Consider the following 24,920-nt stretch of genomic DNA (forward strand, 5'->3'; position numbering starts at 1 on the left):
TGGGAAACGTACACGGTCCTGGTTCAAAGAGGAGTGTTTAAAGGAATTCATGTTGACGGTTTGTAGGAGACAAAAGACAGACCTGCTAAAGGTGGGTGAGCGATGGATGGATAGATAGATAGATGGATAGATAGATAGATAGATAGATAGATAGATAGATAGATAGATAGATAGATAGATAGATAGATAGATAGATGTACTGTATAGCATCATCAAACCTTCCCAGGAGATTACTTATATTTAAAAGAGTATTTTTTGTATTACAAGTTTTCTTAAATTCTATGTTTAAAGATCCAAATGAGGGATTTTTCCAAAATATAACCCTGAACATTGGATACAGCCGGTCTTTGTATCACTCCATACATAGAACATACCGTCAACATCCATAGAAGAGTCTGTTTATTTCCATGTTTGCAGCGATTACATGTAGTATAACTGAGTGTGTGAATGGTGCGTGAACAAAACCCTCTGTAGAAAGCTTCAGCACACAGAGAGGAATGAAGGTGTGAAGTTTGGTGGATGTCAGAACTACTGAAGTATAATATATATATATATATATATATATATATATATATATATATATATATATATATATATTCAGCACACAGAGAGGAATGAAGGTGTGAAGTTTGGTGGATGTCAGAACTACTGAAGTGGAGATTTCTGGATCAGAGTGTGAGAAAAACTGAGAAAAAGTTCCTTTAAAGAGACGTTTAGTTAAAGTCCAGACATTTAGATTTCATGATTATGATTAAAGTGTCTCTCATTAAGTGTGCTGTATTCAAGTGTGTTACACGTTTAAAATGAGCATTTTGTTTTTAATAGAAAGATCCAGGAGCCGTGTTCAGTCCTTATAATCAGATAGATGTCAAGTTCAAACCTACCCAACCTTTCTGTCCCACACAGTGTGAATGAGTTGGTATTCTGCACGCTACGAACGACCCTGACACCCGTCACGTCCTCCTAAATGGTGGAGAGCCTGAGCAGGGGGTGTGAGCGGATGACGTGAAGCTGACCCGTGTTGGTCGGGGGGGTCGAGGGACGGAGAGCATGCGAGTGTTTGAGGGATGAGGTGAGGGGGCGGCCTCCGCTAATCTCACACGACGATCCACCTTCCTCTCAAGATGATTAAAAGCACAGAGCTGACAGCGGAGCGTCACGACACACACACACACACACACACACACACACACACACACACACACGACAAACTGGCCATCTGCACAAACACACGGTCGGGCAAACAACAAACAGGAAGGATCAAGCAAACACATGTTCACACACACACACACACACACACACACACACACAGTACAGTGCCAATACAAATACTAAACTGCTCACATTTTCACTTTATTTTGTTATCTGACACACACACACACACACACACACACACACACACACACACACACTCTGCAGCTTCACTACCTTTCAGTGATCCAGAGAGAATAAAGCTCCAGTCACCTCGTCTCCGTGTCGCAGCCGTAGACCTGCTATTGATTTCTGTCCGTCTGCAGTCGGGCGGCTGTCCGCCTGTCATGTCCGCCCGCCGGTCAAAAGCTTGACCTGGAAAGCCCCGGAAGGTCCAGGAACGCTGCTTACGCATTCACTGCAGGCTTTATGGTTTTATCTTTATGTTGTGTATATATATATATATCATGTGTTATAGACGATATGTTTTCATGAGGTATGGGAGCTGTTTTTGATTTCCGAAGCTTAAAATGACAGAAATCTGTTGACTCTAGCTCACATCATATTTGTTTTGTGGGAAGAAAAGACTATTTTGATTTTTTTTGGTAATTTTTGTGTTGCATATATTTGATAGATGCACAATTTAACCGGGGATGTGACCTAAAAGGGTTAAAACGTTTTAATTTGATCTCACCTTGATGCCAAACCATGATGTGTTGTCTCTTAAACCTAAAGACCTACAGATTTAGTTCATTATGTTTTAATTTACAACGATAACCAAATGTTCAAAACAGAATTGAGAATGCAGTTTTGATGAATGGAACTTAATTCTCTCCGAGAGACGGGGTTGGTTGCCCGTGATTATAAAGCCTGGATAAGACTGTGTGTGTGTGTGTGTGTGTGTGTGTGTGTGTGTGTGTGTGTGTGTGTGTGTGTGCGTGTGTGTGTGTGTGTGCGTTGAGATAATATGTATAAACAGAAGGGAAATGGGAGAGAGGAAGTGCACACATGCAAGCACATGCTGACACACACACACACACACACACACACAAATATTCCCACTGCAAACATACAGCGCACACAACGACACACTGAAAATGCTCGCAGGCATGAATGCCAATTTTGAGTAAATATGCAAAGACACACACACACACACACACACACACACACACACACACACACACACACACACACACACACAGCCTCAGGTGACTTCTGACCAGGCTGCCATGCATCCATCCGTCTCTCCATCCTCTCCTGCCTCCCACTTTGAATACATTTCATGTCATAATGAAACTTGAGCACCCTGTGGCTGAAAGAGAGAATACGAATGAGAGAGGAAGCGAGAGGCGGAGTGACAATGAGACAGGGGCAAAAAAAGAAAACAAAGAGAAAGAAATAGATTCATGGAGAGATGAAGGAAGTGGAGAGGAGGAGAAGGAGTAAAACATATCATAATGGCATTTCTCCTCCCTCGCCGGGGAGGAAAATGAAGTTTTTCCCTAAAGTTCACTCCTTGAAGAGGCGATGATGGATGGTTGAACATGTCGGCTGAAAATAAAACACTATTCCTCATCTCACCACTCCAATTAAAATGTGACAGGAAGTGTCCCCCCCCCCTCGCCGCTGATCAGCCGCACTGTTTACCTCCTCGCTTTAAGCCAAAGGAAGGGTTTACAGTTGTATAGGAGAAGCCAGGTACTCTCTGTTATATGTGGGAGAGTAATGAGAGCCGTCTGTGTGAAGGGAGAGGGATGCGGCATGGGAGAAGGTCCTCGGCATCTGCATGGGAATGAAGGCAGAAACAAATAAGAGAGCGACGCAGACGGGTTCTTTGTTCAGGAGTTGGATGTGGAGGAGAGTAGACACAAGGAGGAGAAGAGGAGTAAAAACAAGTCTTGTTTCAATAGTGTTTCATCGTTGAGTCGGGAGACGGACGGAGCTTTAATGTTCCCCCCCCCCCAGCGTTTCACAGCCTTCGTGTTCATCTCCTCCTCCGTTGTCATGTCTGCATGTAATGGAGGAAAGACTTTGAATAATACAGCGGCAATTTCAGAGACAGATAAAGCCTGGATATTTTCTTTACAGCCCAGTATAGCCAGGAAAAGAAAATGTTGAACGTGGACATTTTTCCATTCGGTCCGAGCAAATGACGTACTATAACCGTGGACATTAATGAAATGTACGTGCAAAATGATTAAGTATAACAAGCAAGAAAGTCCACTAAGGGCTGGTGGTTGGGTCAAACCAACGCAGGACCCGTATGAAACCATGCTTTATAAGTAACGTTCTATTGTTTTAGTGTCGTTGTTTTACGTGACGTTGTTTAACGTGACGTTGTTTAACGTGACGTTGTTTAACGTGACGTTGTTTTACGTGACGTTGTTTAACGTGACGTTGTTTTACGTGACGTTGTTTAACGTGACGTTGTTTTACGTGACGTTGTTTAACGTGACGTTGTTTAACGTGACGTTGTTTAACGTGACGTTGTGTTACGTGACGTTGTTTTACGTGACGTTGTTTAACGTGACGTTGTGTTACGTGACGTTGTGTTACGTGACGACGTTTAACGTGACGTTTAACGTGACGTTGTTTTACGTGTCGTTGTTTTACGTGTCGTTGTTTTACGCGTTGTTTTACGTGACGTTGTTTTACGTGACGTTGTTTTACGTGACGTTGTTTAACGTGACGTTGTTTAACGTGACGTTGTTTAACGTGACGTTGTTTTACGTGACGTTGTTTTACGTGACGTTGTTTAACGTGACGTTGTTTAACGTGACGTTGTTTTACGTGACGTTTAACGTGTCGTTTTACGCGTCGTTGTTTTACGCGTCGTTTTACGCGTCGTTTTACGCGTCGTTATACGTGACGTTGTTTTACGTGACGTTGTTTTACGTGACGTTTTACGTGACGTTTTACGTGTCGTTTTACGCGTCGTTGTTTTACGCGTCGTTGTTTTACGCGTCATTGTTTTACGTCGTCGTTTTACGTCGTCGTTTTACGCGACGACGTTTTACGCAACGACGTTTTACGTGACGTTGTTTAACGTGACGTTTAACGCGTGGTTGTTTAACGCGTGGTTGTTTTACGTGTCGTTGTTTTACGTGTCGTTGTTTTACGTGTCGTTGTTGTGCATGACATTGTTTTGCGTGACGTTTTATGCGACGTTATATTAAGGTTTTAGTGACGTTTTTTAGGTAACAAACTTGTTGCGCTCGTTACATAATGCCACATATGATAGTCCGCTAAGGGTGGGTGGGAAGGGGTCAATAAAACACGAGGTTTGCTGTAACATAGGATGCCATCTTTTTTTTCTTGTTGTTGTATTCCTTATCAACATGCAACAGCCAAATATGCTAATCTGTAATGGGTTAGGGATTTGTCCTGCACATACCGCTGACATCAACCTCAACCAAGTACCTCGAGATGAAGTGTGAACAGACCTGATCACCCAACATCAGTGACCGTTACAGAAGCAAATATTTAATGTTCAGAGTGAAGGTAGTAAAAAGGTAAAGTTCAATATCTGCAAACGCACACATTGCATTCGTGGTTTGCACAAGTTGGAGGCCTTTTTTTCAGAAGCATAATGGAGAAACAGTTTTATGACTACCAGCAAACTTTTTGAGAAGTTGACTTCCAGGAATATAAAGCTCTCAGCGTTTGATAAAATGTTCATTATTTCACTGTTTCACTATCGAGGCAGGAGATTTATGACGCTTTAAAGTTCCCAGGGGGACCTTTTTTATTTTCTCTCGCTGGCATTTGGGCTGTGATGTTTATGCATGGAGGATAAGAACAAAATGAACACCTCCTCAGCTGTCGTGTCCGGACGTAATGGAGGAAAAACAACACTCCACTTCTCTCTCTCTCTTTTCTCTCTTTTCTCTGTCAAGCTCTCTCACCCTCCGCCCTGCTTGTAAAATGAGCCGTGGTCCTCAACTTCCATGAGCATGTGTGGGTAATATATATTAGTGCAATAAAAAATAAAACTGCTTTCCCCGGACCATATAGCCTACAGACGACGCCCTATAAATATTTAATGTCTCATCGCCATTGTATAGTATTTTTTGCTGAAGGCAGCTCGATTGCAAAAGAGGCGATCCTGCGTAATTCAGAGTATTATTCATACAGTTTGTAGCCTGCGACTTTTCCTCTCTTTGCTTTGTTTAGCTCTGTGCCGTGCGTTGATGAATTCGACCCCACCGCTGCTGCGCTAAGGTGTCACTTAGAGGACTGCAAATTGGGCTTCAGGAGAGGCGGCACAGGAGAGCGGGGCCAATACAACCCTCCAGATACCTGTGTTTTACAACCCGCCTAGGGCCCGATAACGGAGCGGACCCCGCTGTACCACCTATACGCTTCTCTTCTTGTAAGAGTACAAGGCATGCCGGTGGGATTTACCTCAACCTCACATTGGAGAACAACCAAACGAGGACAATGACAACCAACTGTGTCTTTGTGTCTTTGTTACTGTGTTAACAAAGCAACAATGCCAATTATTGTGGTGTGACAACACAAATATCTCATTTTCTTTGTTGTAGAAGTATGGACTGCAGTCACATATGGTTTCTTGATCTGACTGAGTTCATTTGATCACCTCTTGATTTAAAATTGCAACTGTGGGAATACCCTAGACGGCATTTCGCTGGAGGGTAAAAATTGCATCTCCACATTGTAAAGTTTTAAGCACTGCAGACGGATAACAAACGCTGCAAATCACCATGACCACCATGTGTTTTATGGTTTCTTCCAATAGGCGATGTGTTCTCACCTCTACTCGCTGTGTTTTGTGTAGCATCTTGATGCTGAAAGTTTGTGCGTTGATGTTGTTCCACGTGGTTAACGTTGTGAGACGGTGGGTTGAGGTTCAGGCAACAAAACAACTTATTTTAGGATTTAGGTGGGAAAAAACTCTTTAAATTAATGTGCCTGTAACATAACGTAAGCTAGGGAAGTAATGTCACGTGAGCCGATGGCGTAGCATTTCTAGCTCTTTATACTAGGTCAGTTGCTATCATCGACGCGTCTCCTACAGACGATCAAGGGTGCGTTGTGTGTCGGTATCAAGATGCCCAAATGTCATTGTTGGTGCTCTGGGATTAAGACCAGGCTGCCAAAGATTTATGATTTAGTTTTTTGTCGTTTCTCAACAAAACCTCACTCTTAAAAACATTATATCATCAAAATTAGCATAAAAAACAATTACCACAGCAGTAATGTTATGGTATCTGATTGTGTTTTTTTTATTAAAGACATTAAAGGCAATGACATAGCAGAAGTTAATGCAATTTAGATCAAATTTGTTTGACAGAAAATGTGCATATTGTGCTTAATTCAAAACATCAAGTTATTCAAAGAGTCCAGAATGAACTCGTCTGAAGGACTTTCTAGATGTAACTTCCTCCACTAACAACATCTGGCAGTCTGACTTCCTGAGCTCGTCAAAGCTTAAATCTGCTCCTCAGACACGCACATCTCCGCCGTCCTCAGCATGAAGCGAGCTGCGACTGCTCTCGGCGCTGCAGTGTTTCAGACCAGTTCTGTTGGACGAGGAAGTCCGCCGGCTATTGTTGGCTGAGTCATTGTTGGCAGATGGGGATCAAGGCACCACCAGAGGCTGGAGGACGGCTGCAGTGAGCCCCAGATTGATGCTGATGAGACCTCTGAGCCTCGCTGGAGGTTAGTGGGGAGGCCAGAAGAGTGTTCGTGAGCCAAAGACTCAACGGGAAACCAAACAGAAGCGGTGGATCTTTTTGTTTTCGGTGCATTCAAGTGACATGTTATGTAATATATCTATTGGCAGAACCCAACTCTGAAGTGAGGTACAGAGGATGTTGAGGGAAGTATTAAAGTGTGCATCAAATGGCAAAATACAGCTGATGTGAAGGGAATACAGTTTTGGATGAGGCTCGGTTGAAATTCACTGCAAGAATGACGCATTGTTGTCCTGGTTCAGAGGGGTTGGCTGTCGTGCTTATGGATGTGATTGATCCCTTGTCGATTAGCTTGTTGAAATCGAGGAGGAAATGAACAGATGTTGTTTTTCATTTGGTTATTTCAAACCGTAAAGACGCTTCTCTGTCCTTGGCTTCCTTTAAAGGGCCGCATATATAGACTGCGTCAGTTCTTATTGAGTTTGTTTACTGGGCATTACTGGACTGGAGATTCACCACTACGTTGGCACCAGTAACACTCCCTGCGGCCTCTCTGCACCTGCTTTATCGTCCTGACATATGGCATTTGGCGGACGCGGCGTAACCTGCTGTTTAGTGGATGCTTGAATCCAAAGCGCCTTTCCGATGGCATGAGCGAATACATGTGTAATAAGAGTGGCACCTCTTAGAGCCGCGATGAGATGCAGAACCGCAAATATGGCAAGTTTTCAGCAATGATGGCGTCGCCGTGTCTGCAGTCCTCAGCTGGCAGCTCTCCGCTGGTTTCACTGTCCACCAGCGAGACGTTAAGTTGACAGTGGAAAAAAGCTCCAAGTCTGCTGAGGGCGGGAGGATGGGGAGGAGAAAGTCTGCCCAACTATTAATCATTAAAAAAGCAATTACAGGCACTTCCCATGGCAAGTTTATCAGGCTGTCATCTTCATACCATCTCTATTTAGACACATCTTCTTACTGGATAACCACCAAACACTCTTTTCTCCCCGTCAGTTTGACTGCGAGGTGAAAAATGAGCAGACGATGATGACCAGCAAACAAGACACTCCCAAAAACAAAAAGGTTCTGGAGGGAACCGATGTGCCGAATCGATACCAGCGAGCAAAGTACAGAGTTTCTGACGATGCAGTATTTTACTACATTACACCAAATATACTTCATTGGGACTATTTTGAATTATTTTTTTCATATTACAGGGATGCATTCATGAAGTATTTTTGTGAACAAACACAGGACTTTCACCCAGCAGACCGCTGTTTGTGTCCCATATCAAACCAAAAGTCAACAGTGACTCACTTTACCTTACTTTCTTTACGTAACTTCTGCTAACAAACAGACTTATTTTATGTACTAAGCATATTTTGATCCAAACCACAATCTTTTCCTCAACCTGACCAAGTAGTTTTGTCACGCAAGTAAACCTACGTTGGACCTTTATTTTGAAAGAGACGGTATGCATCTAAAAAGCGGCAAACTGTGTGTTTTCTGTGCATACCGAAGTTTGTTTTGAAAAGACACAATGTGTGTACGAAGTGGAAACTGAGGCGCTGTCCCTGACACTAGAGGGGTACGCAGAGGCTCAACGTTTGAAGCATGACCAAGAGTATTAGACCAGCTGGGAGTGAGAATGTGTTGTGTTTGTGGACATTGTTGTCCCCCGCTGGATCACAACTGAGCACATTACAGTTTGGGGGTCCTCATCTTGGACAACGTGTGATCGTCACTTTCAAAAGAAGACGGGGAAAAAAGGAGGTTATCGTTTACACTTTGCTTTATTGAGACATAATTATGTCACTATAGTGTTCATCTACCTCCTTTATAGCAAGTATTGCTCACAGCAACAGGCACGAAAGAAGAAAAACATGCATTTAAAGTCTCTAGCTGTTTGCACAATAAAACTAAATCCAAATATGTTTTGGTTGTCCCTTGGATTTATGAAAAATTATAGGGATGAAACAAAAAGTGTTAAAAGGGAAAACCGTGTGTAGATATACTCTGTACACAGAGAATACAAAGTGAATAACAAGTTGATTCAAACTTTTCCATCAAAACAGGAAGATGTCTTTCAACCAGCTGATGAAACCTCAAAACCTCCAGAAGCTCCACACAGAGGACGTCTTATTTTGAAATGCAGCCAGTCGGGGGCCCCTCTGTGTGTTTTAATGCAAGGCGCTCGTACGGTTCTTCTCTGAAGCTGATGTGTTTTCAGCGCTATCTCACCCAGAAATCAAACACACAGAGCTCAGGGACTGTTTACAGCTTTCCTCCAGTGAGAGGCTGCAGTTAGCAGAAGTGCTGAGAGGCCGGCCGTTCCTTTCATCCTGCTTTATCGCTGGTGTCACTTGTTTTTAATGAAAGTGGAGTTCAGTGGAAGTAGGGGTGGGTGGGGGGGGATTTATTCGTGCCGACGCACCTCAGCAGGCCGCCTCAGCACGTGTGTGTGTGTGTGTGTGTGTGTGTGTGTGTGTGTGTGTGTGTGTGTGTGTGTGTGTGTTTGTGTTTGTCAGATTGTGTGTGTGTGTGTTTTGAGTTGTGTTTATTCGGTGAAATGAACTTTTTAAGTTCACATGCCAACGGCTGCTAGGGAAGGAATTTATCTCACAAGAACATTCACAGAATAGTCTAAATAATTCATGTACTTTTCCCATATAAAATATGAAACCCTCACCATTGTCAGAGCAGTGTTATGAACTATAATCAGAACAGTGTTAATAGTCAATTTAACTTTTACGTTTCTTAGATATTTAATCATCCAGGCAGTGGATTAGCTTCGTGTTGATTCCACGTACGGTGGCCAGCAGGGACAAACTCTGGACGCACGCAGAGGACGAGGCCAGTGTGCAACACATTTAGACGTTATCAGCTGCAAAATAAGGTTGAAAGCGCGGCGAGGCGTGCGGACGGTATGTATCCGTGTGAAGCTGCATGTTAATGTGTGTGTTGTGAGAGTGCGGTGCAGCGTGTGAGCGCCGTGCATACTGTACGTGTCCAAGCACGCCCCGATGCACCGGCATACCTATCTGTACACTTCAGCGTACGCGGTGTGTGTATCTACATGAGTGTGTGTGTGTGTGTGTGTGTGTGCCCGTCTTTTTGTTCACTGTATATTTGTGTGTGTGTGTGTGTGTGTCCATGTGATTTGTTTATCGAGCGTGTTTGCTCATTTGCTCCAGTATGTGTTTGTCCTCGATGTGTTTGTACACTATATGTGTGCAGATTCGATGCAAGTGCTGTTTGTGTGTGTTTGTCACTTTATCATTTGTGTGTGTGTGTGTGTGTGTGTGTGTGTGTGTGTGTGTGTGTGTGTGTGTGTGTGTGTATACTCATTATGTGCATATCATTACATGTTGTAGACTAAACGTCCTTTGTTGTAAACAGGGTTTTAGTGAGAATCCTTCATTTAGAAGAAGCTAGGGAATGCATGATGTCATCGAGTGTCCTTAAAGGAGTGTACAGTGTACAGATGTGTGTGTGTAGCTCAGGCCATTTGGCACACACACACACACACACACACACTGAGGCAAATATAAGTGTGTAGTTACAGTAGCCTGTGAGTCACACTGCCAGCCTGTCCTCCATGACAGTTAATGAGCTGTCGCCTCTTCCTCCTTTCTGTCTTTTTCTGCTTCACCCTCGTCTTCTGTCTTTATTGGAAAGCTATAAACCGTCTCTCTCTCTCTCTCTCTCTCTCTCTCTCTCTCTCTCTCTCTCTCTCTCTCTCTCTCTGTCTCTGGGTGGCTATTAAACGAACTACTGTGGCAGAAAAGAGGGGGAGAAGCAGAGGGGGGGGGGGGGGTATTAGCTTCACCTCCTCCTTTTTCTTTGCATCACGTGCTGCGAGGGACGTCAAACGAAGACAAATTATGATATCCCTCCACTCGCCTCCCTCCTGCCGCGGAGCGAGAGAGACTTTGAAGGGAGGCTTTTGAACAAAGCCAGGATGCAGGAGAAATGTGTCAGAGGACTTGAGTTAGGCCTGAAAAAGCCATTCTGAGAGGAAAAAAAACACCACAGTGATAATGTAACACCAGCTGGTTTATGGATAAACCCTCTGATGTACTCAGACATATCAGAGCTTGTGCTCACCGGGTTTGTCGAGCCCGTATACATCAGACAGACGCAGTCAGCCGAGGTGATTATTTACCAAGAAGCTTCTAGAGCACATTTATCTCCAAGGGCGACGACACCAGGCAGCAAACCTCCGGGTCTGAAGAGTGGAGCCGAAGCTTTCATGTCTTAAAGCTGCATTCTCTCTAGTGTCCACCAGGGGGTGACTCCTCTGGTTGTATAGAAGTCTAGTCTAAAATGACTCTACTTCTCTCTTGATTTATTCCCTCAGTAAACATTGTAAACATGAGTTTATGGTCTCAATCTCTAGTTTACAGTCTTCTTCAATACAGCATGATGTTCATTTAGTACATTATGCTCCATTTAGAGTCAAACAGACCATAAAGAGGGGATGATTTAGGGGCGGGGCTTACTATGATTGACAGGTCTCTACCACAGCGTTGGTCTGGGAGTTTTCCGTGTTTTCGTCTTACAACTTCAAACCTTTTGTGTTTTCACTCCATGAAAGTTAACTGGGCTGCCTAACAAATGTCTTATTCAGCGTTTGGTTGTATTTGGCTCCACCCTCACTTCTTTTTCGGGTTCTTTTGCAATGTTAGGCAGCCGAGATTTTCTGCAGGATAGTTATAGACATCCGAAGATTTACACGCCCTCGGTGGTCATCACCATCAGGCTCCCATAGTTGTTTTAGTCCTGGCATCAGTTATCTTTCACCTTTGAGGTAATTGAACCTCTGCTCTCGGCACTTTCAGTGTCTCACTGTCTCACTCAGCAACAGTAAACAACTATTTGTCTTTATCTTCTGTGGAACAAACTCATTTCGTCTGCAGACAGTTTTCATGTAAAAGCAAACCTGGTTGATTTAATATCTGAACTTTTGTTTTCCCCTTCCGTCTTTATTACCTCACGCAGTCCTGTGAGTAATCTATTGTTTGTTCTAATTAGATGCTGTACATGTAAGTCACGTATAGCGAGCGACCGCCTCCGGCTACTTTTAATGATTTTTTTTCCCCTCTCAGCCGTGCATCTTCAACCCTATGATGCTCCTCTATGGCTTAACCACAGTTGCGTGCTCGTGTGTGTGTGTGTGTGTGTGTGTGTGTGTGTGTGTGTGTGTGTGTGTGTGTGTGTGTGAGTGACTCTCAGATAATATTCATCCCCAGTGGCCTCCAGCAGTCCTCAGACTGTGACAGGGAGAGTAATTGGCCATCAAAGTAATCCAGACCCCTTCCTTCATTCCCCGCTAGCCGCCGGCCAGCGGAATTAGACACTGAATTTAACCAGGGACATTAAACGCAACCTCTGTGTCCAAGTTGTGTGTGTGTGTGTGTGTATGTGACCTTAACTTACGTGCATAAGAATGAGAATATGACTGCGATGCAGCCTCTTGACTTTTCAAAAATACACTCAATACTAAATACCGTTTTGTAACACAAAATATAACACGATTACAGTGATCACATTACACAAAAGTTAGCTGAAACTGTAGCGCAGCGATCTAATTATTTCCCAGACAAAGACCCAGACAGTGGCTTTTTGTCAACATACTTTAATACATTTATAAACACGAAAAAGTGCAGAGATGCACTTTAAGACTGGCCTGCTTGTGTATGAGTTATTATGATGAAGCATTAATGAATCTCTGCAAACAGTGGATTAAGTGTGTTTTACATAAATGGATGAGAAAACACTTTGTGAGTGTTTTTTCTTCGTCGCTGCTCATTATGCATTATGCCCTTTAACGTTTAAAGTGCTGAGCAGGAGGGAAAACAACGCCCAGGAGCACTGAGAGCTTCTCTGGGCGAGGCTGCAGAAAATGTACTTCTGAAAACGACGACAACAGGTGGAGACATTTTCAATATCAAAACCTTTTAAATAATTTAGTAAAAAAAAAGGCGTTCTCAAAAGGTGTTTTACAAGCTTCCCTTGGTTCCTTCCATGCCTTGAAGTTCTCATCAGCAAAACAGCTACTGTAAGGGAAGTGAGCCAGGAGCATTGGTTGTCTCTGTCATCATCTAACCAGCGAGCACCTGGATGACAAGAGTTTAGGGGTAACTCGATGTGATTTGAAGTCAATATGATGTCCGCTGGCTGACAGAGATGAGAGCCCGGCTGCCTGTCTGGCCGTCCTCCTCCTCCTCCTCACGGCAACTCCACTCCTGCCGCCAAGTAATCGCATTTGTGTTTGTACAAGCTGGTAATGCGGCGAATCGATGGAGCGGCCTCAAAAGGTCCCGAATGCTATTTACTTCCACTTTGACTCGCCTGAAAACAACCTTGAAAGCAGCGTCTCATCTCTGACAGGGGAGTGAGGGGGGGTGGGACTATTTCTTGTCATTATGAATATCCCTTGGATAAGACACTGATGTGAAATTGAGTTTCTCCTCTCTGGGTTTCTTAAGTTGTGATGAGACATTTACGGCGACTCTTGAACAAACTGGCTGCTGCTGTGAGGCGGTCGGTGTTTAGTGTTTAAGTCCACAGCAGAGAGTCGCTCTCTTTCACTTTGTTTACTTCCTGCCGTCTGTCGTCGACTCGCTTGAGCTTCAGTCTTCTCTGCTGCTTTAATATCCGCTCACACGTGGACGGAAACACACCAAAAAAGGCAACAAGCATGGATGCGATTGACGCAGTGATACATCTTAGAGCTGCATTAATCAGTATCTTTATATCAGGAATAGATCAAATGATTATGTGTGATATGAAAGGGGCCAGAGAGAAACATAACCAGCTCTGCAGATGTATGTGCGGTTGTGTTTTCAGATGAACCTGCTGTGCACTAGCTGCCCAGCTTCAAAGTGTCAGAGACCAGCTGGGGGAGAACTTTAAATATTTGTCTTCAGAGTTGGTGGAGACCAAACCAGAGCTTAAGGAGAAAGATGATATTTATCAGATGGACACACCCGAATGTGCAGCCCTGTCTCCTAAACATACCGCTCCCGTACAATGAAACTGCATTGTGAAATGAGGGTTGAGGGAAATGTATTTCGTCGTGAATTAAGCCCGCTTTTGCCGTTTCACAAATGAGTCGGGAGAGGTCATCGTGGTGGATGGGTAGAACAACCCACAGGGCTTTCACCCAGGAGACTGCCGTTTGTACTTGTGTTGTGTTTTTTGTTTTGTTTCATTGTACAATGATAACTTTATGTTTCACACCGTTTGAAACTGCAAACACAATCTTTACTATAACTTCTTCACCATCTTAACCGTAATTTGGTCGTATGGGAACGTAATTTGCAGGAGACGGGGTTGAAACGTCATTAAAATGTTATCTGTGTAATTGGATGTCTAATTAGGCAACTGTTTGCTAACATGTTCACTCTAACAGCTACATGAGGTGATAATATGCCAGCGTTGTGTTTACAGCTTCCCCTAAGTGGCAAAAAAAACAAATCAATGTAGCTTGAAATTGATATATATATATTCCTGTTCCTTTCAACCAGCAGAGCAAACTAACCCCTCTTTACCACAGCACACATCCAACACAAACACAATGTCACACTGATTAATGAGGTGAAAAGCAGCTGTCAGTTCAGACTAGACGTCGAGCTCACGAATGATTCTGTGATGGTAAAACCGGCCTAACTTCCTGTCAATGTGAACAACATTAAAGCTCTGCAGAAAATTCTCTCTGTGTTTGGTTTCAACTTCTTGGTGCGGTTTATTTGTGTAAAAATCTTTTTATGTCATGCAGGTTTTTAAAAACGCTTTCTGATGAAATCTCACTCCTCCGTCTCTTTCCCTCTCTTTTCCCTCTCTGCAGGTCCGCCGGTGAACGTAACCTGCAACATTTTTATCAACAGTTTTGGGTCCATCGCTGAAACAACAATGGTAAGCTCAATTACTCTTAAAATGACTTACAGCTCAATGTGTAGATTTTGATATTATTTATATGCCGTACAGTTTCTTTTTGATTTCCTTTGAGAAATTAAAAGCCTTCTGCCCGCTGAGTATTTAGAAATGCCTCTGCCTCATTGAGCGTGTCTCCCATTTCAAACACTTCATTTGAAGGAGAGCATCACTGCCGCGGCCATTTGCATAACAACGCTGCGACGTGGCTGCTGTCGTGCCTGTTTGCAAGCAATGAGGGGAAATTTACGCTCATTCATTACACAGAAAATCCATTAGTGTTAATATAACTGAAGCATCAGCAGTCACAGAGCAACAAGGCCCAAAGCAGATATGGTCACACTGAACTGTAGTGTGTGTGTGTGTGTGTGTGTGTGTGTGTGTGTGTGTGTTTGTTTGCATGTATGTTTGCATGCGTGTGATCTCAGCAGCCACGGCATCCATGAATGTTGCTTTAAAAAAGGACACTCTGCTCTCTACTTTCCATAGCACATAGTTAATGTTGTAACATGTAGTTAATGTTGTAACACATAGTTAATGTTGTAACATATAGTTAATGTTGTAACACATAGTTAATGTTGTAACACATAGTTAATGTTGTAACACATATTTAATGTTGTAACGTGTAGTTAATGTTGTAACATATAGTTAATGTTGTAACACATATTTAATGTTGTAATATGTAGTTATAGTTGTAACACATAGTTAATGTTGTAATATGTAGTTATAGTTGTAACACATAGTTAATGTTGTAATATGTAGTTATAGTTGTAACACATAGTTAATGTTGTAACACATAGTTAATGTTGTAACACAGTTAATGTTGTAACATGTAGTTAATGTTGTAACACAGTTAATTTTGTAACACGTAGTTAATGTTATAACACATAGTTAATGTTGTAACGTGTAGTTAATGTTATAACACATAGTTAATGTTGTAACACATAGTTAATGTTGTAACGTGTAGTTAATGTTGTAACACATAGTTAATGTTGTAACGTGTGGTTAATGTTGTAACGTGTGGTTAATGTTGTAACACATAGTTAATGTTGTAACGTGTGGTTAATGTTGTAACACATAGTTAATGTTGTAACACATAGTTAATGTTGTAACACATAGTTAATGTTGTAACGTGTGGTTAATGTTGTAACACATAGTTAATGTTGTAACACATAGTTAATGTTGTAACGTGTAGTTAATGTTGTAACACATAGTTAATGTTGTAACATGTAGTTAATGTTGTAACACATAGTTAATTTTGTAACACGTAGTTAATGTTATAACACATAGTTAATGTTGTAACACATAGTTAATGTTGTAACATGTAGTTAATGTTGTAACACATAGTTAATGTTGTAACACATAGTTAATGTTGTAACGTGTAGTTAATGTTATAACACATAGTTAATGTTGTAACAGATAGTTAATGTTGTAACACATAGTTAATGTTGTAACACGTACGTTTTAACACGTGGTTAACGTTGTAACATGTAGTTAACGTTGTAATGTGTGGTTAACGTTAACTGTGGTCAACGTTGTAACACGTGGTTAATGTTGTAACATGTGGTTAACACTATAACATGTGGTTAATGTTGTAAGACGTAGTTAACATAACATGTGGTTAACGTTGTAACAGGTGGTTAATGTTGTAACACATAGTAAATGTTAATGTTGTGAAGCGGTCTAACAAAACTGTTGGTTTGGTTAGGAACAACATCATGCCTCGGCTTAGAGTAGCTACACTTGTAACATAGCGTAAGCTATCGACATATTGTCTTGTGACTCTGTCGTGTAGACATAAAGCCATCAGTCAAAGGAACTGAACTTTTGGTATCACACAGGACACAAACACAGGTCCCAGGAGTAAAAGTCCTGTACTTGTTTGTATTTGTTTGTATTTGATGCGTCCGGTATTTGACTCCCTGGGAGTGAGACCAGACTTTTATACTACATCACTTTTATGGTAATATCAGTATCTATGGTATAGTTATAGAAGATTTGACTGATGACAGAAACAAACAAGCCCACAATAATAATTGATTCTTCTTTTAATAAATCCATCAGTCACTTAAAACAAGTAAAATAAAACACAAATATAGAAATAGCTCATGTAAAATATCCAATACCTCTCTGAATTTACTGCAGGGGAAGAAGGGAGCACTAAAGCAGAAAAAAGGAAAGGTGTCAAGTGAATGGAGGGAAATTCAGACAAACAGAGGGAGGTGAAAATAACAGCGAGGAAGAAGGGAAGAATAAAAGATAAAGAAACAAAGGCTCTTCTAGAGGGAGAGGGGATATCCTGAGCTCAACCCCCCCCCCAGTACACACTAACACACACACACACACACACACACACACACGTCGCTGCATTAAGACTGCTGCCTGCTGCAGATCCTGGTCATGCAGAACAAACTTTTTTCTGTCCTACAGAGACCAAGTCGATTGAAAACCTGGGAGGGAGGGAGAGATTGAGGGATGAAGGAGGGAGTAAGAGGAACCATAGGGAGACGACTGAGGGAAGAAGCAAATATTCCTCAATTTTGTTGTCTAGAAAAAAAAAAAGTTTTTAGCCAATGCTAGCAGCAAGGCTCTGGAGACGGTCTGATCGTCAGTCTGTTGGTCACATGGTGGACCGAACACGGTGGTCTCCACGAAATGAATCCTGCTGCATAAGGTGATTCCCTGACTTTCCCTTTAGCGCCACCAGCAGGTCAAAGTTTTCTCATCATCTACCGGATGAGTTGGAATTTCTACAGACATTCATGGTTCCCCAACACGTTAAGTACCAACGCTTGGTGATTGCCCTTTTACGTCTCAGGTTAGGTTTAGGAAAAGATCGTAGTTGGGGTTAAAATAAATATGTCTGTTACCTAAGTGTGTTTTGGTTTGTTACGTAACAAAACTCTGGTAAAATAAGTCAAGGTTGACTTTCACGCAGGACACAAACAGCAGGCTTCCTGGGTAAAAGTCCTGTGTTTGTTTGACCCGTCCATCTGCCGCTCCCACCCGCCCTTTGTGGACTTCCTCGCTTTTTGTGCTACGTCAGTTTAGTAATGACACGGTTGGGTTTACATTGGACTTAGTTGAAAGGGTGCCTCAGTGCACCGGTATCAGACGTTAAGTGCCGCTGACCAAGGGTCGGTATTTGAAGAGAAGGCAGTTGGGAGAGTTCCGGTTCCCAAACAATTTATTCTTATGACTTTTATTATCCTGACTTTACCACTACTGCCACTTTAAGGTTGTCATTTTTGGATGGATTGCCATAAAACCCCAAAAAATCCTGGTTTTCAGATTTTTCTCTTGAATTTCTAACTGTCCAAAACGTTGATTTCAGAGGAGTTTGTCTGATGCACCAACCCTTTACCTCTGTGAGAAGAAACACCCTGTCAGAAGTCAGATTGATCTTTGGCGTCCGTCCCTCACAGCCTGTCAGACACAGCGACAGTCAGATCAGTCAAGTTGAGCCCCTTGATGCTGATGCTGTAGACCACAGTCGGTGCTGCTGCTCTAATCTCTCAAAAGGTGGATTAGAAGTACGGAGATAATTGGATTCATCGGGTGTTATCAAACCAGAAAATCAATTTCAAAGCTCCGGAGGCGACACAGAGCGAGCCAGGGGCTGAGGACGGTGTCTCTATGCAGTGGTGGTGTTTCGTTGCAGTGTGTGGCTCTCGCTTTAAGCTCGGACTACAATATCCCTCCATCCCCAACACACACACACACACATTGCTGCTGGGGCCGGAGCACAGTGATAGATGGAGTCGGTAGAATGGCGCAGTGCGTGTTGAAGTCCCGGCGGTACACGGCTTTATTCCTGTTTCAGCGCTCTCCCCGCTCGCTTGCTCACTCACTCTTTCTCCCTCTCTCTCTCTCTCTCCCTCTTCCTCAGACACACACACACACACACACACACACACACACACACACACACACACACACACACAGACACGCAACCTCTTCCCTCACTCTCACTCTTCCATTCGTTTTCTCCCTCCCTCATCCTCTCCTTATGAGAACAGACTTGTCCTCACACCAGCTGTTAAACACGCACTTGAACATCGAACACACCATTCTGCTTCACTCTCTAACACACACACACACACACACACACACACACACACACTCATATCACATGTGGATCAAAGTGACAGGAATAAGACATTTATATCCACTGGAGCATTCTTTGTAAAGAATTTAAAAGACATCAAATACTAATAAAAAGAAAAGGAGGATAAAAACATAAAAGTACTAATCCTACTGAAATCTTTCAGATTGATGTAATGTTGATATTTCTTATTACTGACAAGCTGAAGACACTTGATATGATTATGAAAGATTTATATTTAGAAAACTTGGAACTTATCTCAATGTGTATATTGACTATAGCCTGTATTATCTTCTTCTTACTGTTTAATAATAATATTCTCTGATTCCGACTCAATAATTCACTTAATCCATATTTCTTATTATATATTTCATATTTACAAAACCTTAAGGTTACATTTAAGATGTATAATAAAGGAGTTAGAAGATTTACATCATATATTGTACCTCTTTCACCACAAAGACCCTTTATACTTCACACAAAACCTCAATCACTATTTTTCCCTTTGTCACCATTCTCTCTCTCTCTCTCTCTCTCTCTCTCTCTCTCTCTCTCTCTCTCTCTCTCTGCCTCTCTCTCTCTCCCTCTCTCTCTCTCTCTGGCTCGCTGTCACTCGTTCTCTCCTCCCCATCTATCGCTGTAGAGTCTCCCTTAAAGGAACACCCATTTTGAATGTTGTCAGCCCTTTTAATAGCCGTTATCGGTCGTAATCATTACTATTCTAATGCTTAAGATTAAACCAAACCTACCTGCGTGTTGTGAAATGGTTTCAGTTTTAAACTCATGCTTAATGTTGTGAATTGAAACAAAACAACTTGTTTGGGCAACAACAGTACTTGGAAAAAAGTTCATGGTTTGGATTTGAACTTATATTAAATGAACTAAATTTATGTACGTAAGCTAAGTTTAATTATGTATATAAGTTTGGTTTGACACGGGACACAAACAGCGGTCTCCTGTGTGAAAGTCTTGTGTTTGACTCATTTGTCCGTCCCGTCCTACTTCCTGTTTGGACTTTGTTGGACATAGGTCGCATACAGTCACAGAAAGTTAAAACAGAATAATCTTACGAGCCGACCTAAGCTTCATTTAGCCATTAACCTTGATCTTCCCCTGATCCTACAGTTTTATTTGTCTAAAACTCACCGAACATTATAGGTTTTGGTTGCTAAAACCATTATTGTCCTGTTTCTTCGTCTTCTCTTCTACCTCCTCTTTCTATAGCATTGCAATTACTGTCGCTGGAAAGGTTGCAGCTTTAATGGTCGTTCAAGGTACATAGACATCTCAACCAAAAAGTAGACAATGATTCTGCCGTGTGAGTGTCAATTATTGTATAATTTGATCTTTATTTGAAAGTAAGCACGGACTTCATTATATCTGCAGCTGTACACAGTCAGCACTCTCGACCCGGCACTATTTTAGTCAAATATCAAATGTCTCAGAGCAGAAAACCACCCTTCTTTCTGGCTGTTTAATTGCTGCAAAATGTTGTTTCATTAAACTGGTTGAATCGGTGATGTGCGGCTTCAATGTGTGATTTAATTTGAAGAAACAGGTGTTTTTTTTTGTTCATACAAAACTCGTTGCATCATATTGCAGCTTTGACGGACCAGGTTTAATTGCATCAGTGTTGAAACGGTCAAACGTCTCATTTATCAAAATCACCTCAGCCTCCAGAGAGAAGTTTGCTGTTGTGAATTGATTTGACGTCCCACAGTGCTGCTGCTGCTGCTGCTGCTGCTGCTGGTGGTGTTGTGGGCTTATTTTGAGGCCACACAGTAAAAACAGCATCTTTCTCTCTCAACGCGATGTTGTCTGAGCTGAGCAGATGTGCTGCCATAATGTGCGAGCCTCCGTAACCTCCTACCTCTCCTCCCTACCTGAGCGGCATCCAGGGAGCCGGCAGGATGTTATGACAGGCGTGGAATTAGAATATGGCCGCCGCTGTTTCTCTAGTTGTTCTTGTTGTTGTTGTCGTTGGAGGAGGAGGAAGAAGAAGAAGAGGGGGAGGAAGATTGCAGTCTTTCATGCGTGGTTTACTGCCTGAGTTTAATACATGCTGAAATGAGTGCGGAATTGTGTAAGTACAGCGTTTCCTCTGTTAATGGTTTCATAGCAGCGCGGCGGTGGTGGATCGGAAAATTTCTGGGCAGCACTTAACGGTCCAACGGCCTTATGTCAGGAAATTAAACCATGAGTGTGAACCTACAGACCCACTTTTAACTGCACGTCTGCTTCCGTCCTGCAGCACTTTCCCTCCGTCCTCAGGAGGCAGAAGTGTTCAGTGCAGAGCCGCCTCAGGGTCAACAACATGTCCGTCCATTCACTACAATTCTAAATTATTCCCTGATATGATTTATTTGCACCCGCAAATTACTTTCCCCTCATTTTAATCCAAGTGTGCTGCACCGCCCATCGCCCCTCTCAGTTTATTGCACTAGATGTGCATCCATCTGCAGCCATGACGAGCCTCTGACCCATGAAACTGACGTTTTATGGGCTGGATGACATCCGCAAGATGAGCGGTTCTTCCATGAAACAATCTGTTGTTTCACGACTGGCTTTCAAGGGATTTTTCTAAATATATTATCAACGTGTTTAACAGACAAACCAGGGATCGGTTGAATGTGGATGTTTTTGTCTTCGGTTAGAGCAGCTGATGTACCGTATGGAGCGACCGTTCTGCACTCTTTATACATCCATGATAACAAGTATAACAAGCATGAAAGCCTACTAAGGTGGACAAATCAAACAAACAGGACCTTCACTCAGGAGACCGCTGTTCATGTCCCGTGTGAAAAATGTTGACGCATGTTACGTAATATTGCTACGTTACATTGCTACGTTACATTGTTACGTTACATTGTTACGTTACATTGTTACGTTACATTGTTACGTTACATTGTTACGTTACATTGTTACTTTATATTGTTACGTTACATTGTCACTTAAATGGTGTTACGTTACATTGTTACGTTACATTGTTACGTTACATTGTCACGTTACATTGTCACTTAACTGGTGTTACGTTACATTGCTACTTTATATTGTTACCTTTACATTGTTACTTTTACGTTGTTACTTTTACGTTGTTATGTTACATTTACAGTGTTACGTTACATTGTTACTTTTACGGTGTTACGTTACATTGTTACGTTACATTGTCACTTTATATTGTTACGTTACATTGTCACTTAAATTGTGTTACGTTACATTGTTACGTTACATTGTTACGTTACATTGTCACTTAAATGGTGTTATGTTACATTGTTACTTTATATTGTTACCTTTACATTGTTACTTTTACGTTGTTACTTTTACGTTGTTATGTTACATTGTTACATTTACGGTGTTACATTACATTTTTACGTTACATTTTTACGTTACATTGTTACTTTTACGGTGTTACGTTACATTGTTACCTAGTTATTTAAACACAAACCATTATATTTTTCCTAACCTTAACCGAAAAATGTTGTTGCCTAAACCTATCCAATCATCTCACAACGTTGACCGCGTGGCATTGTGCTTTTCTGCAAAACATATTCATGGCAAAAAAATTTCTGCCGACTGGTATGATTTAAGGCCGAGACAAAGAGTGTAGCTGATGGTCTAACATGCTACTTGAAAAGATCTGTAGTCTGAATCGAGATGAAAGAGTAGAAAAGTTAATGTCAGTGCTTGAAAATATGAATTAAAGGTGCAGTCTGTCATCCAAGTCTGTCAAACTTCTGCATCGGCTTCACTCGGCAGAACCGGAGGTTGCCGCCTGGTATCAATGCAGGACACTGATGTAAGGCAGGTGTAGCTGCATGATGGAGGAGTCTCTTGAACATAAAGAACTTCAGTATCATCACAACAATTAGCTGTGTAAAATATCAGGCTCGTCTGACCGCTGGAATCATAATCACGTTTGTGTTAAGCGACTCCGTTAAGGCCACTCTCTCTATTTTTGCCTTGTCAAACTTAGGCGGGTGCATGACTGATGACGCTGGCTTTTCTCCTCTCCTCTGTATCCCCTCGTTTCTCTCCATCGACAGACACTCCTCATCTCTGCGCCAGTTCAGGTTCTTTATCATATTCTCCAGCAGAAGAAAAGGCGACTCCTTCCCGAAAGGTCAAGCTCATTTGTTTCATGTGAGATATTCCGTCGAATACACAGTGATGAACGGCGAATGGGTCTCACTGAAGCTGATTGCCATGTGACTGTGTTTCACACACACACACACACACACACACACACACATGCAGCCCTGTGGCTGATTGCTCCTTTAAATGCCACCCGCTGGGGCTGCTGGCATGGCCGTGCATCGCCCCGGCAATGCTTTTCTGCTACGCCAGGCAGTTTAATGATGGCTCCGGCCGAAGTGTCCGAGCTCCATGCTCTGAGAATAATTGACAATTACGGGCAATGTAGGGGCGAGCTAAATGCCACACCATGCCGAATATAGACGCTCCATCTCAGATTGTGAAGCGGTGAATGGAGATCAGGCGGTGGAGGTTTTACAATAAAGCTCTGAGGGAGCAACAGTTAATATTTTATTCCTGGAAATAGCCCTTAATTCCAAGTTCTGACCCTCAAAGCAACCATTGGAAGGGATGCTGGAGGAGCACACAACATGTCTGCTACCGCCAGAAAAATTATGCCTTTAGTCTTTTGGTAAAACATTTCCTTGTCCTCCAGTGACCTGTTGCAGTTTTGGGAGTAACTACTGTCTGTCAAAGTTGTAATGACGAGGTTTTATGTTTTCATATTCATCTATCATCACTCTTCTGTAACACATTTTACTGTAAAATTACAGTGAAATACTGGCAGCAATAAAATATACGGAATATCTTATGTATCACAAGAATACAGCATCTCACTGTAATCAAAGCACACAGTAATATGTTGTAATAATTTCAAAAATGACAGAATGTTACTGGCAGTAGTTTCACCAACAAAAAAACTGTACACTTTCTACCGTATGAGACAAAAACAGTAACTTATTGTAGTCAAAATGTACAGTAATTTGCCAGCAGTAAGCAGAAAATTACTGTGAAAAGAAACACTTGATCGTTGGGATCATGGGAGCAAGCATTGTGACTCCCAGAATGCATTGCTTTCACGGCAAAAAATACAAGCATAATACAGCATATTTTGAAAGTATCCAACCGAATAAATCCCAGCCCCTCCCTTCAGGCCTTCCTCCAAAAGCCACTCCCCCAAAACACGCGACTTCTGCTGGAGGACGAGTCCACGAGCAACGTGATCTCATCCATACTCATCATAATGCAGCTTGGCAGACCTGGAGATGTATTGATCTTTCAGTTAACCAGCGGACGCTGGAGCTTTTAAAGCCGCATGGTGGAAGTTCATCCCTGCGCTGCAGTCTGGATTTAACCTCCATCGACTCAGATTCCATCTGGATGAAACATTTTAAATCCAAGACTGAACTCTGGATCTCTGGATCTTTGATTTGGATGAGTAAAGTCAAACATTTGACCGCAGTGTTATTTGAACAGTACATTCTGTATATTACATGAGGATTTAATGCTGCGGATGATTTGATTAAAAGAAAAACAACAAAAAGATTAGAAACAGGTTTGGTTAGAGTTAGAGTTAGGGCTACTGGTGTTAAGAACACTTGTATTTATTTACAACATATTTGCATGTTTGAACAAAATGTATCTCAATATCAGATGATGGTGTTGAATGCAGTAACATTGATGTTATAGCACAGATATTATACGTCTTTTCAGTCGCCATTTAAGTTCAGTTGCTGCATAGGATTTGGTGACATCAAGTGGTGAGGTTGCAGATTGCAAGCAGTTGAATATCCCTCCACTCGCCTTCAGGTGACATAAAACATGAAATGTCTCTACGTCACTCGGCAGAGCGTCGGAACTCGAGGCTTTATAGCGGCAGTCCACAACCCGACGGGTGACGTCACGATGACTATAGGTCCACTTCTTCTATACAGTCTGTGGGAAATGGTTTGCAAACAGCACCACGGGTTGCTACCCTCATACATGATTATAGAGAGAAAGTA

General features: G+C 42.2%; 1 protein-coding gene across 1 annotated transcript in view; it reads left to right on the forward strand.

Annotated features, from left to right (window-relative positions):
• The window catches only part of glra1 (glycine receptor, alpha 1), an 83,583-nt gene that overhangs the window by 35,592 nt on the left and 23,071 nt on the right, over positions 1–24,920 (forward strand). The window contains 1 exon segment of the mRNA XM_068714067.1: positions 14,695–14,762. Within this exon segment, the coding sequence (XP_068570168.1) occupies positions 14,695–14,762 (68 nt within the window).

Source organism: Cebidichthys violaceus, unplaced genomic scaffold (assembly GCF_023349555.1).
Source record: "Cebidichthys violaceus isolate CVI_PGR_0920_01 unplaced genomic scaffold, fCebVio1.0.p SCAF_2, whole genome shotgun sequence".
NCBI lineage: Eukaryota > Metazoa > Chordata > Actinopteri > Perciformes > Stichaeidae > Cebidichthys > Cebidichthys violaceus.